At 51.5% G+C, this 14,757-nt stretch overlaps 1 protein-coding gene across 1 annotated transcript; it reads left to right on the top strand.

Annotated features, from left to right (window-relative positions):
- Nucleotides 1-9,434: 9,434 nt before the first annotated feature.
- Nucleotides 9,435-14,510, top strand: PODNL1 (podocan like 1). The gene is made up of 9 exons (XM_064479899.1): nucleotides 9,435-9,917; nucleotides 10,428-10,521; nucleotides 10,798-10,862; nucleotides 11,003-11,112; nucleotides 11,383-11,539; nucleotides 11,806-11,921; nucleotides 12,372-13,029; nucleotides 13,765-13,913; nucleotides 14,058-14,510. The coding sequence occupies exons 1-9, from the start codon at nucleotides 9,750-9,752 to the stop codon at nucleotides 14,206-14,208; spliced, it is 1,668 nt and encodes a 555-aa protein (XP_064335969.1). The 5' UTR covers nucleotides 9,435-9,749; the 3' UTR covers nucleotides 14,209-14,510.
- Nucleotides 14,511-14,757: the final 247 nt, after the last annotated feature.

Genomic DNA, 14,757 nt, shown 5'->3' with positions numbered 1-14,757 from the left:
TGGGAATTTAAATTGGTGCAGCCACTACAGAAAACAGTATGGAGGTTAGTTACAAAACTAAAAATATTTGTATCTTTGTCTATTTTTATACTTTTTATAATGTTTGTTTTTGTTTTCAATATATATATTGTACAGTATATAAAGTGTTTCTCCCCTAAATCTGTCAGTCCTTGAATATAGTTTCACAGAATACTTACGTTTACTTTCTATTTTCAAAAACTTACTGTGGGAAACACTCTTTGGAAACAAATGTGTTATATGTGAAAAAAAGAAAAACTGTATAGAGATTCCTTAAAAAACTAAAAATAGAGTTGCCATATAATCCAGCAATCCCACTCCTGGGCATATATCCAGAGAAAACTCTAATTTAAAAAGATACTCACACCCCAATGTACATAGCAGAACTATTTACAAAAGCAAAGACATGGAAGCAACCTACATGTCCATCGACAGATGATTGGATAAAGAAGTTGTGGTATATATATATAATGAAATACTACTCAACCATAAAAAAGAATGAAATGATGTTTGCAGCAACACATATGGCCTTAGAAATGATCATGCTAAGTGAAGTAAATCAGAAAGAGAAAGACAAACATCACATAATATAACTTTTATGTGTACTCTAAAATATGATACAAATGAACTTATTTAAAAACAGAAATAGACTCACAGACACAGAAAACAAACTTCTGGTTACCAGAGAAGAAAGGTGGTGGGGAGGGATAAATTAGAAATAAAAATTTTTTAAAGGAAAAAAAATAGAAAATCACATGGTCCCAAACCTGTATGCAAACTAATATAACATGTATATGAAATTGTTTAATATACATATTTCAAATACACATTGTACATAGTGTATATACATTTCACATATGTATTGTATTCCAGTGTACTTAAGTTTGTTATATATACAAATAAATTTGTTCCACTGTACTTAAGTTTTATGTATGTGTGTATGTATAAATATATATGTAACAAGTACATTGGAATACAATTTATTGAAGAAACTTCATTTAAGCTTGCCTGTTTGTAGTAAAAATTTTCTTTATCACATTAAAAAAAATTGTGGTGACATGTATATAACATAAAATTTACCATCTTGGCTTTTTTTAAGTATATGATTCAGTGGCATTAAGTACATTTGTATCATTGTGGAATCATCACCACCTCCATCTGCAGAACTTCTCCATTACTCCAAACAGGACCTCTGGCCTCATTAAACACCTACTCCTAACCTTGTCTCCCCCAGCCCCTGGCACCCACCATTCTATTTTCTGTCTCTATGAATTCGAAACTCTAGGGACCTCAAGTAAGTGTAATCATACAGTATTTGTCCTTTTGTGACTGGTTTATTTCACTTCATCTAATGTCCTCAAGTTCATACATGTTGTAGCGTGTGTCAGCATTGCCTTTCTTTTTAGTGCTGAATAATATTTTGTAGTGTGAATACACCACATTTTGTTTATCCATTCATCCACTGATGGACACTTGGGTTGCTTCCACCTCTTGGTTACTGTGAATAGTGCTGCTATGAACATGGTGTGCAAATATCTGGTCAGTTCCTTGCTATGGTTTCTTTGGGTGTATATCCAGAAGTGCAATTGCTGGAACATAATTCTATGTTTAATTTTTTTTTGAGGAACTGCCATACTGTTTTCCACCCCAGCTGTACCATTTTACATTCCTCAAGGTGTGCAAGGTTTGCAATTTCCCTACATCCTCGTTAACACTTGTTACCTTCTGGGTTTGGGTTTTCTTTTTTTTTTTTTTTTTAGTACAAGCTAACCTAATGGGTGAGATCATTTACTTTTTAAATAAGTATTAGATTCACACAATTCAAAATTCAACACGAGGAAGACCTAGAATGGACAATAAGCACATGAAAAGATACTCAACATTATTAGGCATTAAGGAAAAGCAAATAAAGTCACAATCATAGACCGCTACATACCCTCTAAAAAGGCTCCAATTAAACAGACTGACTATACCAAGTGCTGACAAGGATGTGAGGGAACTGGGACTCTGTTAGGCTGCTGGTGGGAATGAAAAATGACACAACCAAGCTGGAATACAGTTTCTCAGGTTTTCAAAAAGTTAAATGCACACCTACCATACGATCCGACCATTTAACTCTTACATATTTACCTAAGAGAAGCTTTTTAAAAGACACATGAGGACATTATATGAAGTGAAATAAACCAGTCACAAAAGGACAAATACTGTGTCTTTTGAGGGGAGGGTATAACTCAGTGGTATAGTGCGTGTTTGGCATGCCTGAGGTCCTGGGTTCAATCCCTGATACCTCCACTAACAATAACAAGCAAATGAGTGAGCCTAATTTCCTTCCCCCCAAAAAAATAAATAAAATAAATTTTTTAAAAAGACACATTTCCTCGAAGACTCATATATGACTATCCACACCTGCTTTATTTGTATTATCCAAAAAAGGGAAACAAGCCAAAAGTTCCTCAACTTGTGATTTAAAAAAAAAAGTTGGTTCATCCATTCAGTGGATACTACCAAATAATAGAAAAGAATGAACTATGGTACACTTAAAACGAATACAATGTTATATGTCAATTATATCTCAATTAATATTAAACGGACTTTTTAAAAAACCACTATAGTTACATGTGACAACATGAATGAATCTCATAACCACTACCAAATGGAATAAGCTGGACAGCAGAAATGACACACTCTATGATTCCATTTATTAATTTCTAGAAAATGTACCATAGTCCATGGTGATGGACAACAGATCAGTGGTGGCCTGGGGCTGGAGGTGAAAGGAGGGAGGGAGGGCTGACAAAGGGGCATGAGGATGCTTTTGGGGGTGACAGAAACGTTCAGGAACCATGGTGATGGTTTTTCCCAGGTGCATCCATGTTGAGTTTTGAAATGATGAGTTTTGTTTCATGTATACTTAAAATATTTTCATTTTTATTGTATGTCATATACATCCCAGTCAAGTCTTCTTTAATTCAACAGGGATACAAGGATATATGGTGGCAGGCTCCCCTTCCCGCTGGGCCCCAGCCTCCCAGTTCTCCCCGTAGAGACCACCAAGCTGTGAAAATTTTTAGTTTATAGAAACAATGAATACTGTTGGCCTTGCTCTGAAACTTTTTTTTTCTCACAAGATTAGCTCTACTGACTAATCCATGTCGTGGTTTGAATGGTGAGCCACAAAAAGATGTGCTGATATCCTAACCCCCAGACCACGTGAGTATGAACTTATTTGGAAAAAAAGATGTAATTAAATGAAGGATTTTGAGATTATCTTGGATTAACCGGGTGTGCCCTAAATCCAATGACCGGTGTCCTTAAAAGAAGCAGAAGAGGACCCCCGGCGCTCACACAGGCACCTCTCTGTCCATGTGGCCCGCTGTTGTCTATGGCAGCGTAACCCAATAAACGCCTCTTCTATTCTCAGAAAGAAAGGAAGGAAGGTAGGGAGAAGGGTAGAAAAACTGACATACGCGGATAAAAGACCACGTGAAAACCGAGGTGGGGAGTTCTGTGACGCAGCTCCAGGCCCAGGAACGTCAAAGATTGCCAGCAGCCATGAGAAGCTGGAAGAGAGCCCAGGAAGGAGTCTCCAAAGGAACCAACCCTGACAACACCTTGACTTTGGACTTCTAGCCTCCACAAGCCCAAAGAAATAATCTGGACCTCTGAAATGAATTCATTTCTGTTGTGTAGAGCCACCCAGTTTGTGGTTACTGGTTACAATGGCCCTTACAAAAGTAAGGCAGGGAAGAGGAGACAGAGTCAAAAAAATTGCTTCTGATCAGCGGATTTGGTGAGGGGGGGTTCTCTGCGTGAGTGAAATGAAGTGAAGTTGCTAGCTGTGTGGGATGGAGGGAAAGAGGGAATTTTTACTATTATAAACAAGCCTGTACGGGAACATCCTTGTACATACCTGTTGGGGGCTGTGTAAGAACTCTTCCAGAACAGATTGTCGGTCGTTGGGTGTCGCAGAGAGGGTAATAATCCAAATAATTCACTTGCTCCTTTTCCCGGACCAGATTCGCCCCGCCCCCAGCCATTTCTTGGTTCTGTGCGGTCAGGTAGGACCACGTGACCAATTCTGGCCAATGAAAGGGGAGCAGGAGGGTTGGGTGGCCCTTCAGAGTGGAAACACAAAAGATGTGATGGCGAATCTGGCTGTTTCACAGGACCAGCTGAGCAAGGACTGCTTGCTGTTCAAGACGGTGCGGCCCCTGTTGGACGGGGTCCCTGGGTGACTCTGTGGCTCAGAGGTCCTGCCGCTGATCTGTTGAGATTCTGTCGTGGGGATGACCAGCTCTGATGTTAGTCACTGACGTTTGGGGCTGTTTGTAATGCAGAATGATCTTGGAGATATATATATATATATATAGATAGATAGATAGATAGATAGATAGATATAGATATAGATATAGATATAGATATAGATATAGATATATAAAACCCTTGAACAACCTGGGGATTAGGGGGCTGACCCTCTGCACAGTCAAAAATCCGTGTATAACTCTACAGTTGGCCCTGCGAATCTGAGGTTCCGGATTTGCAGATTCAACCCACCATAGATCATGTACAACTGTAGTATGAATTCAGTGAAAAGAATCTGCATATAAGTGGATCCATGTTGTTCAAGGAGATACTATACATATGTATATATACACATATACATATGTAGGAAATATATACCTGTATATAAGTACACATATATAATACTGCTGAGATATGTATATCCTTTTACATATATAAAATCTATATATACAAGGAGATTTATTATGAGGAAATGACTCATGTGATTTTGGAGGCTAAGTCCCATGAGTTGCTGTCTGGAAGCTGGGGACCCAGGAAAGCTGGTGGTATAATTCCAGTCTGAGGCCTGAGAACCAGAAGAGCCAATGGTGTACATCCCAGTCCTGATGCAAGAGAAGATGCATGTCCCCACAGGACGGTAAAAGGGATGAGTTCCTCCTTCCTCTGCCTTTCAGTCTGTTCAGGGCTGCAGTGGATTGGACGACGATACCCAGGCACACTGGGGAGGGCCATCTAGCTTATTGAGTCCATGGATTCAAATGCTAATCTCCTCTGGAAACACCCGACTGAGGAGCCCAGAAAGAATGTTTAATCCGGGCATCCCATGACCCAATAAAATGTTATCATATGATTTTATATTTGACACATACACATGAACCATCACAAGTACATGGCAGGCACATCTTCAGTTTTACCAGATACCTTTAGGTTCCTTTCTCACCCTCCTTCTCCACAGCCATCGCTTGCTTCTCTTCTGCCCCCACCTCAAGTATAAGCATCCTTGAGGGATCTCCCTTTGACTCCCTTCTCTTCTCCTTCTAAGCTTTCTCCTTGGAAAACAACATCCGTGCTGTGGCTTCAGCTCTCACGTCTGTGGGTATCCCCTGTGTCCACTAGGACAAGATTCAGTTTTTAAAAGAGAAGAAAAGAAATAAAAGAGAAGTGATGACTCAAACAAGAGAGATATGTTTTTCTCTCACTGTCAGGCTGACTGGCACTGTTTGTGTGAAAAGGCCTGAAATTCCATGTGTTGCTTTGGTGTCTTTGAGCCTCACAGGGCCCCAAAGGCCTAGATGTGAGTTTCTGTGCTTTTGTCAGATAGGCACCCCTACCCCAACCAGTGGGAAAGGCTCCCCACCTGACTAGTTCTCTATCACCCAGACCAGCCACACCTCATCTGGTCCCCTAATGGGTTTCACCTCTCTGCCACACCAAGAAGTTATTCACACAAGCCAATCACACCCTCCAATGGGAACCAGAGGTCACCCCACCCTTTTGTCACCACCAAGTCCATCTCTCATCGCCCTTACTTCTTGGCTCTGCTCCCAAGTGCACCTCCCACATATGGCTCTACATTGTGTACAATGTCCTCTTCCAATTCTGGCCTGTGAGTATTTGTGACTAATTAAATGATGATGAGCTCAGCTATCCAATGTTAGGTGTCATGTGTTTGGCCATCTATACTATTTAGGGCATGTGATTCCTCTTTCAATAGGGCAAATAGCAAGTGATCAAAACACTGGTCAGTCCATGGATAGCGCAGACTTCCATGGTATGTGAGACCCAAGTCCCTTCTATTTTGTTGCCCTACCATTCAAGGCCTCTAGTTCCAAGACAATGTCATGGCCCAATACGGCTGATAGAGTTCCAGCCATCACATCTACATTGCAACAGTAGGAAACAGAAAGGCACCCCCACTTCCTCAAAGTTGCACATACCACAGCTGCTTACACAGTCATGTGACCACATCTACCTGCAAGGGAGCCTGGGAAATGTAGTTCTTTATTTTAGGCAGCCATACGCCCAGCTAAATATCAGTAGTATTATGGATTGGGTCCAGATCCTGAAGGGCTCATCAGTAAGACGAAAGCTCATTGAGGAGTTTGGCTTTAGTCTGTGTCTCAGGACTGGATGCCATCAGAAGATGAGGAGGGGCAGGCCCAAGGTGTGTCTTGGGATTGTTAACTGGTACTGAGTTAAGATCCCTCCTTTCCTTTTCCAATTGGGAAATTGTATTTTCCATAAGCTTCTTGCTCCCTCCCACATCAATCCTGCCCCTTCTTCCCCACTAACCAAAATGAGACCAGGTTGCTGCACCATCTACTCTGTGTTACTGCAACTGTCCCTTGTCCCCCTGACTCGACAGTCCTCCCTACTCTGAGATCAGAGCCTCAGGGGAACCAAGAAACACCCTTCTCTATGCAAATCTCCCCATAGGTACAGACACAATCGTACATGCAGTTCATAAAAGTGTACTAAATGCTGATTCTGCCAGGCTCTATGTTGGTGGACCATACTCTGTTGCTATCCCTGCAGAACTCCCTCCTGGGCAGGGCAGGGCAGCGGAGGACTGGGCAAGGCAGCGGAGGACTGGGCTGGGCTGGGCAGAGCTGGAATGGGCAGAACTGGGCTAAGCACGGCAGAGCATAGAGCAGGGAGTTCGTTACATGATGATAAAGCCAGTGGGTCATTTATAAGAGTGGTGGTTAAGTTTCTAGCCAATCAACACATTCCATCTCTCTGGCCACAGGGACTGATTCCAGATGGATATGTGACCAAAGCTTAGGCCAATGATAGCTTGGGGCTTTCAGCTGGACAAAGCTGGGGATATCTTGGCACTACACAAAGAAGCCTGCTGGTAGAACTGAGAGTTAAGTGAGAGACTTCATCCTGAGGATGTCATTTGAGCCCCTGGATCCAGCTATGCCTGAAGGACACCCCCCTCAACGTTTCCCTTCATGAGTTAATAAATACCCTTTTTTGCGTTAGTTAATTTGAATTGGATTCTCTGTCCTTTGCAATTGTAAGAGGCCTGCCAGAAACTCACACAGCTTGGTTCTCACTGCTGTTTCCCTTGGGGCTAGGATCAGTGTCATAGTTCAGTAGCTCCCTGGAGCTGGTCCCATTATACTGCTAGGAAGCCTGAGTTGATTCTACACGATGTCCAAGCTAGTGGCTGTAGTCCCACCTGGAGAACTTGGAGTGGGGCCTGCTGTTCTCTTCTCGTCAAAGCTAAGACCTGTCTTCTGTCCCAGCCCTGAGGGTCCTATCTCAGGAGGCCACACAGTCCTGGGAAATATGGTCAAATGACTACCTCTTTGGGTCCAAGTTTCCTCCTCTGTGGAAGTGGGGGTTAATAATACAGACACCCTGGGGGGAGGGTATAGTTCAGTGGTAGAGTGCATACTTAGCATGCACAAGGTCCTTGGTTCAATCTGCAGTGCCTCCACTAAATAAATAAATAAATAAATAAATAAATAAATAAATAAATAAATAAATAGTTAAAATTAAAAACAAAATAGAGACACTCTGTCTCTCCATCATTCTCCCACATCTTGGTCCCTTCTTCCCACCCACCTGAGATACTTCACTTTTATCTCTCCATGGCTTGACCCCCAAACCACCTATAGTAGATACTGTTTAGGGCCTACCATGGCCCCCTCAGGCCTCACCATCAGGCACCTAATATCTCTTTAGGGATGGGGCCTGCTCTACCCAGAGTGCCAGGGAATTTAGGCCCCTTGGGGACAGCCCTCAACCAGTGACTGATGGAGAGAGTTGGAGGATCAATACCCCAGCTGTCTCACCCCTTGGGTGGGATGATTCTGATCTCCCAGTGTTCCCCAGCAGGACTGAGCCCCAGCTGCCTATGGCAGGAATTTGCTTGATAACGAGAGTGACCAACAATCCCAACCTGCCCAGGACTGAGGGTCCATGGGGTGTAGGATTTTGAGGTCTAGAACTGGCAAGTTCCAGACAAGTTGATTTCACTTGTGATAACTCATTGACTTTTGACTGCTCCCTTCCTTCCCTCTGCCACATTGCTGCTTCCCTATAGCTGCTGTCTCCAGGACAAATGCACTCAATCCTCATCTCAGTCTCTTTCTGAGAGACCTCAACTTCCTTCATGCCCTTCGAGCAGCCACTCCCCACCAAGCTGAGCACGGGTGAGGGGCAGATTCTGTGCTGAGAACTTTCTGGTTTTGCCTTGTGACAGCCTTTAGAGGAAGGATCTTCTGTCATCTCTATTTTATACATGGAAAAGCTGAGATTCGGGCAGGAAAACTTCTTGTCTGAAGTCACCGCACTGGTGAGTGGTGCATTTCCAGGGATCGGACTTTGGGCAGAGACAGGCTTCCTCACCCCTCTGCACACAATGCTACTCTGCTGTTGAGGGCCTGGGGCTGCCGGGCATTCATTGTCTCACCTACTTCTGATGCACCATCCCATTTAATCCTTACACCACTCCTGAGAGGCGAGGCAACCATTCCCCCACTTTGCAGAGCAGGAAACCAAGGCCAGAGAGGTGGCAGAGCCCAGGTTCAAACCCAGGCAGGCTGCCCCTGAGTGCACATCCTTAACCACTGGGCTGGTGCCTCAATACGTGTAATTTCCTTTGGGCAGCAGCTGTGGCCATTTGGGGAGGGGGGAATCTCGCTGCCAGTGAGGCCAGCTGGCAGTGGGGGAGGAGAGACCTAGATGGCAGACCTGGCTGGGAGCTCCCAGGCTGGTGTCTGGACTGGCAGGCTGAGCCCAGTCCTGCCCTGACCCCTCGCTGCCAGCCCCAGTTCCTTGAGGACTCTCCTGTGCCCTGAAGCGTCCTCCACTCCTCTGCCCCCACCCCTACTCCTGCGGTCGGCCCAAATACCAGACAGGGCGAATCTCAGCTTTCCCCCAAACATTCTTTGCTCCTGTGGCCCGGCCCAGGCTGGCCGAGGTTACGCAAGCAGAGCTGGGGTGGTGGAGGGGTGCGGAGGGTGGGGGGAGGCGGGTGGGACGGAGGGGACGGGCTGGCCTGTCCTCACCACCCCATCTGGTGCCTGCCCGCCCTCTGCAAGGCGGGGAAAGGGTGGGCCAGCTTCCCTGAGCCCCTGGGAGAACAGGCTGGGGGGAGGGTGGCCTGTGCCGAGAGATGGGGGGCGGTGGTGGCCACAGCAGAACCTCCAGGAGGTGACCGCCTGGTTTCCATTAGGGAGCCCTGGTCAGCAGTTCGGGCAAGACGGCAGAGCTGAGGCTGGCTATGGTAAGGTAGGGCAGGGGAGGGTCTGAGGGTGGGGCCTGCCTGCCCACCCACCCCACTGTAGGGATGCTCCTGTTGCCATGGTGACCCAGTGCCCAGCTGAGGACACCCTGACCCATCCCTCAACTCCCAGCGGCTGAGCATATTGCTGCTGCTCCTGCTGCTGCCTGGCCCCCCACCCGCCCTCGGCATGGAGGACGCCTCCTTCCCCCACCTGGGGGAGAGCTCGCAGCCCCCGCCCCGGGCCTGCCCCCCACGCTGCTCCTGTCCCCGAGCTGACACAGTGGACTGCGATGGCCTGGACCTGCGGGTGTTCCCAGACAATATCACCAGGGCAGCTCAGCACCTCTCCCTGCAGGTGGGGCCTGGGGGTGCAGGGTAGCACCCAGAGGAAGCGGGGAGGAGAATGGGAAGTGCTGGAGTTGAGGGTGTTGGGGAGTGGGGTCCCTGTGCAGGGATGAGGCACTGGGCATGTGGGTCTTGGCACTGGTGAAAGCTGGCCTTGAGAGCACAGGGGTCTGTATGTCAGAGGTGAGAGGAGGCAGGGGTACAGATGTTGGAAGTGGGAGAGGGGCTGAGGGTTTAGGGGTGGATGTCTTGGTGATTAGGAGTTGCTTAGGATTGGTGTGATGGGGCATTTGGGGTCAACTGTAGGGGTGGATGGGGTGTCGGGGGGCTAATGTCTTTTTGGTTACTGGGCTGTTACTGGATAAAGAGGTAACAAGGCATTTCGGATCGAGTATGGGGTGATCGGGCCTTGGAGCTCACTGTTTAGGCTGATGGGAAGCTGAGACTCAGAGCTCGGGGTCATCTGTTGAGGGCTCAGGGTCACGGGCGTCGGTGTGAGTGCCCCTACCCTGCCCCATAGAACAACCAGCTCCAGGAGCTCCCCTACAACGAGCTGTCACGCCTCAGTGGCCTGCGGACCCTCAACCTCCACAACAACCTCATCTCCTCTGAGGGTGAGGGGGACAACAGGAGGCCGCCTCTCCCCAGCACGGTCGCGGCTGTCCTCTCTCTGCGGCTTGGTCTGTGGGCAGCTCTGCGGTAGTTCCCAGAACTGCCCTTTGCTGAGCAGGATGGAAACTCAGGGGGTGGGGGTGGGGGCTGTGGCTTTTGAGGACAAGGAGGGGCAGTGCTCAGAGGAACCTCTGCCAGTCCCCGGCTGGATGGGAGCACAGGCTCTCCCCTGCCCCCCCCCAGGACTGGGGTCCCCTCACCGCCCACCTCACTCACAGGCCTGCCGGATGAGGCCTTTGAGTCCCTCACCCAGCTGCAGCACATCTATGTGGCCCACAACAAGGTGAGCCCCCTCCTCACCCCAACTCCTCGAATCCCCCGCCCAGGCCTGGCCCGGCAGGGGTGCAGCCCAGGAGGGGTGCAGATGGGACAGCGTGGGGCTGGAAGGGGACCACCTGGACCATTGCAGCTGTGCTCCCGCAGCTCTCTGTGGCTCCCCAGTTTCTGCCCCGCTCCCTCCGTGTTGCTGATCTGGCTGCCAACGAAGTGACAGAGATCTTCCCGCTCACCTTTGGGGAGAAGCCGGCTCTCAGGTAGCCCCTGGCCCAGCCCAGGCCCCCCCGGGGTCTCAGACATGCCTGGGATCACTCCTTACCCTGGGGATCTGAGGGGGATCGTGAGCCCACTCTGCAGGGATCTGGAGGGGAGACAGGGCCCTGGATGCTCTGTCTGGAGAATTCCAGACTGAAGTGGAGGGAGCACACACACACTCACACCCCCACACTGAAGGCAGCCCTGAGCTGGGGTGCAGGGTGGTGGGGAGGCCAGGGCCAGGCTGGTGGCCGGAGCCTGGCTCCCCTCAGGTCCGTGTACCTCCACAACAACCAGCTGAGCAATGCCGGCCTGCCCCCCGACGCCTTCCGCGGCTCCGAGGCAGTCACCACCCTCAGCCTTTCCAGCAACCGGCTCAGCTACGTGCCGCCCAGCCTGCCACCCTCGCTGGAGCGACTCCACCTGCAGGTACGCCTCCTTCACCTCACCACCCCCATGTCCCCACCTCCTCGGGCCCCCTGCACCTCTCTCCTGGGGGACCCCTCCACCTCCTCACAATTCCGGCCATAGGAAATGTCTCTCTCCAAGTCTCTTCCCTGTGCATGGGTCATACACAGGTGCTCTCTGAGCAGATGTGCTCAGGTGAGCTCCTCCTCCCTTACTCTAGAACCCTCTGTGGCTCCCTGCTGCCCTCTATCCTGGACCCTCAGTCTCATTCTCTTCTCCCTTCCCAGGACAACCTCATCTCCAAGGTGCCCCGAGGAGCCCTAAGCCGCCAGACCCACCTCCGTGAGCTCTACCTCCAGCACAACCGGCTGGCAGACAGTGGCCTGGACGCCACCACTTTCAGGTGGGGCCTGGGACAGGGTGGGTTGGGGGTGCAGCCTCATGTTGGCAGGAGAGGATGAGGACTCAGAGTCTGGGACCCCAGCCCTCCATCTCCCCACTACGATTCCTGACTCTCAAGGCCTCACTTGGTGCGTGCCTGCTATGTGCCAGGCTCAGCCAAGCACCTGCCAGCACCCTATGCCGTGGTCTTATTACCCGACATCACAGCTTGCCACAAGAAGATCTCAGACCCAGGACTCTGTCCTGGTCACCCCCACCTCTAACCCTCAGACTGGAATCTGCCCTGATCACCCCAGGTTTACCTCCTGCTCTGGTCTCTCAGCTCATCATTCCCAAGTTGGAATCTCCAGCTTACAACTCCCAGGACCCCTCCTCAACTCCCTACCCTCAAGAACCCCCTGACCCCCATTCTGGGTGCCCAGCCCAACGCTGGCCCTCTCTCTCCCGCCAGCAAGCTGCACTGCCTTGAGTACCTGGACCTGTCCCACAACCAGCTGGCTGCTGTGCCCGCTGGCCTGCCCCGCACCCTGGCCGTGCTGCACCTGGGCCGCAACCGCATCCGCTGGGTGGAGGCGGCCCGGCTGCGTGGCATGCGAGGCCTGCGCTACCTGCTGCTGCAGCACAACCAGCTGGGGACAGCGGGGCTGCCGGCCGGGGCGCTGCGGCCGCTGCGTGGCCTGCACACGCTGCACCTGTACGGCAACGGGCTAGACCACGTGCCCCAGGCGCTGCCCCGCCGCCTGCGGGCCCTGGTGCTGCCCCACAACCGTGTGACCACTCTGGGTGCCCACGACCTGGCCGCCACCCCCCGCCTGACTGAGCTCAACCTGGCCTATAACTGCCTGGCCAGCGCCCGCGTGCACCCCCGGGCCTTCCGCCGGCTGCGTGCCCTGCGCAGCCTCGACCTGGCCGGCAACCAGCTGACCCGGCTGCCCACCGGCCTGCCCGCTGGCCTGCACACCCTGCGGCTGCAGCGAAACCAGCTGCGAGCCCTTGAGCCTGAGCCGCTGGCTGGCCTGGACCAACTTCAGGAGCTCAGCCTGGCGCATAACCGGCTGCGTGTGGGCGACATCGGGCCTGGCACCTGGCACGAGCTGCAGGCCCTCCAGGTCAGGGGTAGGCTGGTTAGCCACACTGAACGTCCATGGGTGTCCCCACAGCCCCTCCAGCAGCCCCCGGCCTGCCCAGTCCTCCCTGACAGGGCCCTGGAGGCTAAAAAGAAAGCCCCCACTGTAGGCCAGTCCTGGGGTGGGCAAGACAGATCCAGGCTCCAGGCCTTGGCCTCTGCGACCACCCCCTGCCACCTGGTCCTCTGCGACCACCCCCTCACCGTCCCCAGTGAATTCCACAGTCTCTGGCTCCTTCTGAGCACTGCTGATGCCACAGAATTTAGTGCACCTGTGGGTGCCAGGCACTGTTCTAGACACTGGAGATGCTGCTGGGCACAGAACGACACAACTCCTGGCCCCTGGCACAAACACCCTAGTTAGGGGGAAAGCAACCAACAACCACAAGTGAACAGTGGAGGGTTAAAGGGCACGAGGAGGCAAGGGAGTACCATCTCTGTGAGTGACAGACTGAATCGTTGGCTCCCACAGCAGGCAGTGACCCTGTCTGTCTGGCCCTTCCACCATCTAGGACAGGGCCAGCCCAAAGGGGACTCAGTTTATTTCTGTTGAGCAGAGGAATTTGGCAGCCATGAAGTAGGTGAGGGGAGGGGGCAGAAGGGCTGGGCTGGAGGTCGAGGGGCAGGAGGGCCTGGGGGGAGAGTGGTTTGGGGCTTGGCTGAATGGGTAGCCTAGGGCTTGAGGCAGCCATGGTGCCATCTCTGCCTGCTTGCCCAGGTGCTGGACCTCAGCCACAACGAGCTGTCCTTCGTGCCCCCTGACCTGCCCGAGGCCCTAGAGGAGCTGCACCTGCAGGGCAACCGCATCAGCCACGTGGGCCCTGAAGCCTTCCTCAGCACGCCCCGCCTGCGTGCCCTCTTCCTCAGGTGCCCTGTGGGTGGCTGGGCCAGGCAGGTCCAGGTAGACGGGGCAGGCTATGGGCTGTGGTGGATGCAAGCAGGTTCAGGGGTATCAGGGTAATTGTGGCTTCCTCCCCTCCAACCCACTCTCACGCCTGCCTCTCGGTCCAGGGCAAACAGGCTTCACATGACTAGCATCGCCCCTGAGGCCTTCCTGGGCCTCCCGCACCTGCGCATGGTGGACACGACAGGCAACCCCGAGCACGTCTTGGTCCGGCTGCCGCCCACAGCCCCACGTCGGCCATGGGCAGGGGGCCCCTGAGCCTGGAGGGGCCCAAGCAGAGCAGCCCAGACCCCTGGGGCTCAGCTGGGCCATGGACTAAGGAGACAGCACCCACCTGGAGCCTCGATCTGGCTCTCCCAGGGATGGAGAGTTGGGCCTGCCTGACCTGTGCTGGCCAGGACGCTGGGACGGGGCGCCACCGCGACACACAGGGAGCCCGGGAGCGACTGAAGCGTGCACCTCACACGCCAGATGTGCAGGCAACTCTGACTCTGCTGGACACTTCCTGACTGCCCAGGCAGATGGAGACGGCAATAATAAAGCCTAGCCCTTGCAAGTGCTCACCACCGACCAGTGCCCTTCAGCTTGGGGGAGGGGCTCTTGTCGCCCCCGCGTGCAGCTGGGGAAGCTGAAGCTCTGGGACGCTAAGTGGGTCAAGCAACTTGGTCCAGGTCCCGCGGCCAGTGAGCGGCAGGGCTGGCTTTCGAGGCCTTGAGACACACATGGGTCACTAAGCACCACCACATGTGACCTGACCACATGGGTAAACCAAGATAGTCCCAAGGCCACCAGCTGAAGAAACATACG

Source organism: Camelus dromedarius, chromosome 27 (assembly GCF_036321535.1).
Source record: "Camelus dromedarius isolate mCamDro1 chromosome 27, mCamDro1.pat, whole genome shotgun sequence".
In the NCBI taxonomy this organism is placed as follows: domain Eukaryota; kingdom Metazoa; phylum Chordata; class Mammalia; order Artiodactyla; family Camelidae; genus Camelus; species Camelus dromedarius.
The sequence above is the reverse complement of the archived record's forward strand: the minus strand, read 5'-3'. Positions and strand labels throughout refer to the sequence as shown.

Bases quoted from the DNA above. Each gene is read 5' to 3' on its own strand.
- PODNL1 (XM_064479899.1), top strand. From the start codon at position 9,750: ATGGAGGACGCCTCCTTCCCCCACCTGGGGGAGAGCTCGCAGCCCCCG. The intron at 10,863-11,002 runs GTGAGCCCCCTC...GTGCTCCCGCAG, and splicing joins TCTATGTGGCCCACAACAAG to CTCTCTGTGGCTCCCCAGTT. The intron at 13,914-14,057 runs GTGCCCTGTGGG...CTCTCGGTCCAG, and splicing joins CTGCGTGCCCTCTTCCTCAG to GGCAAACAGGCTTCACATGA.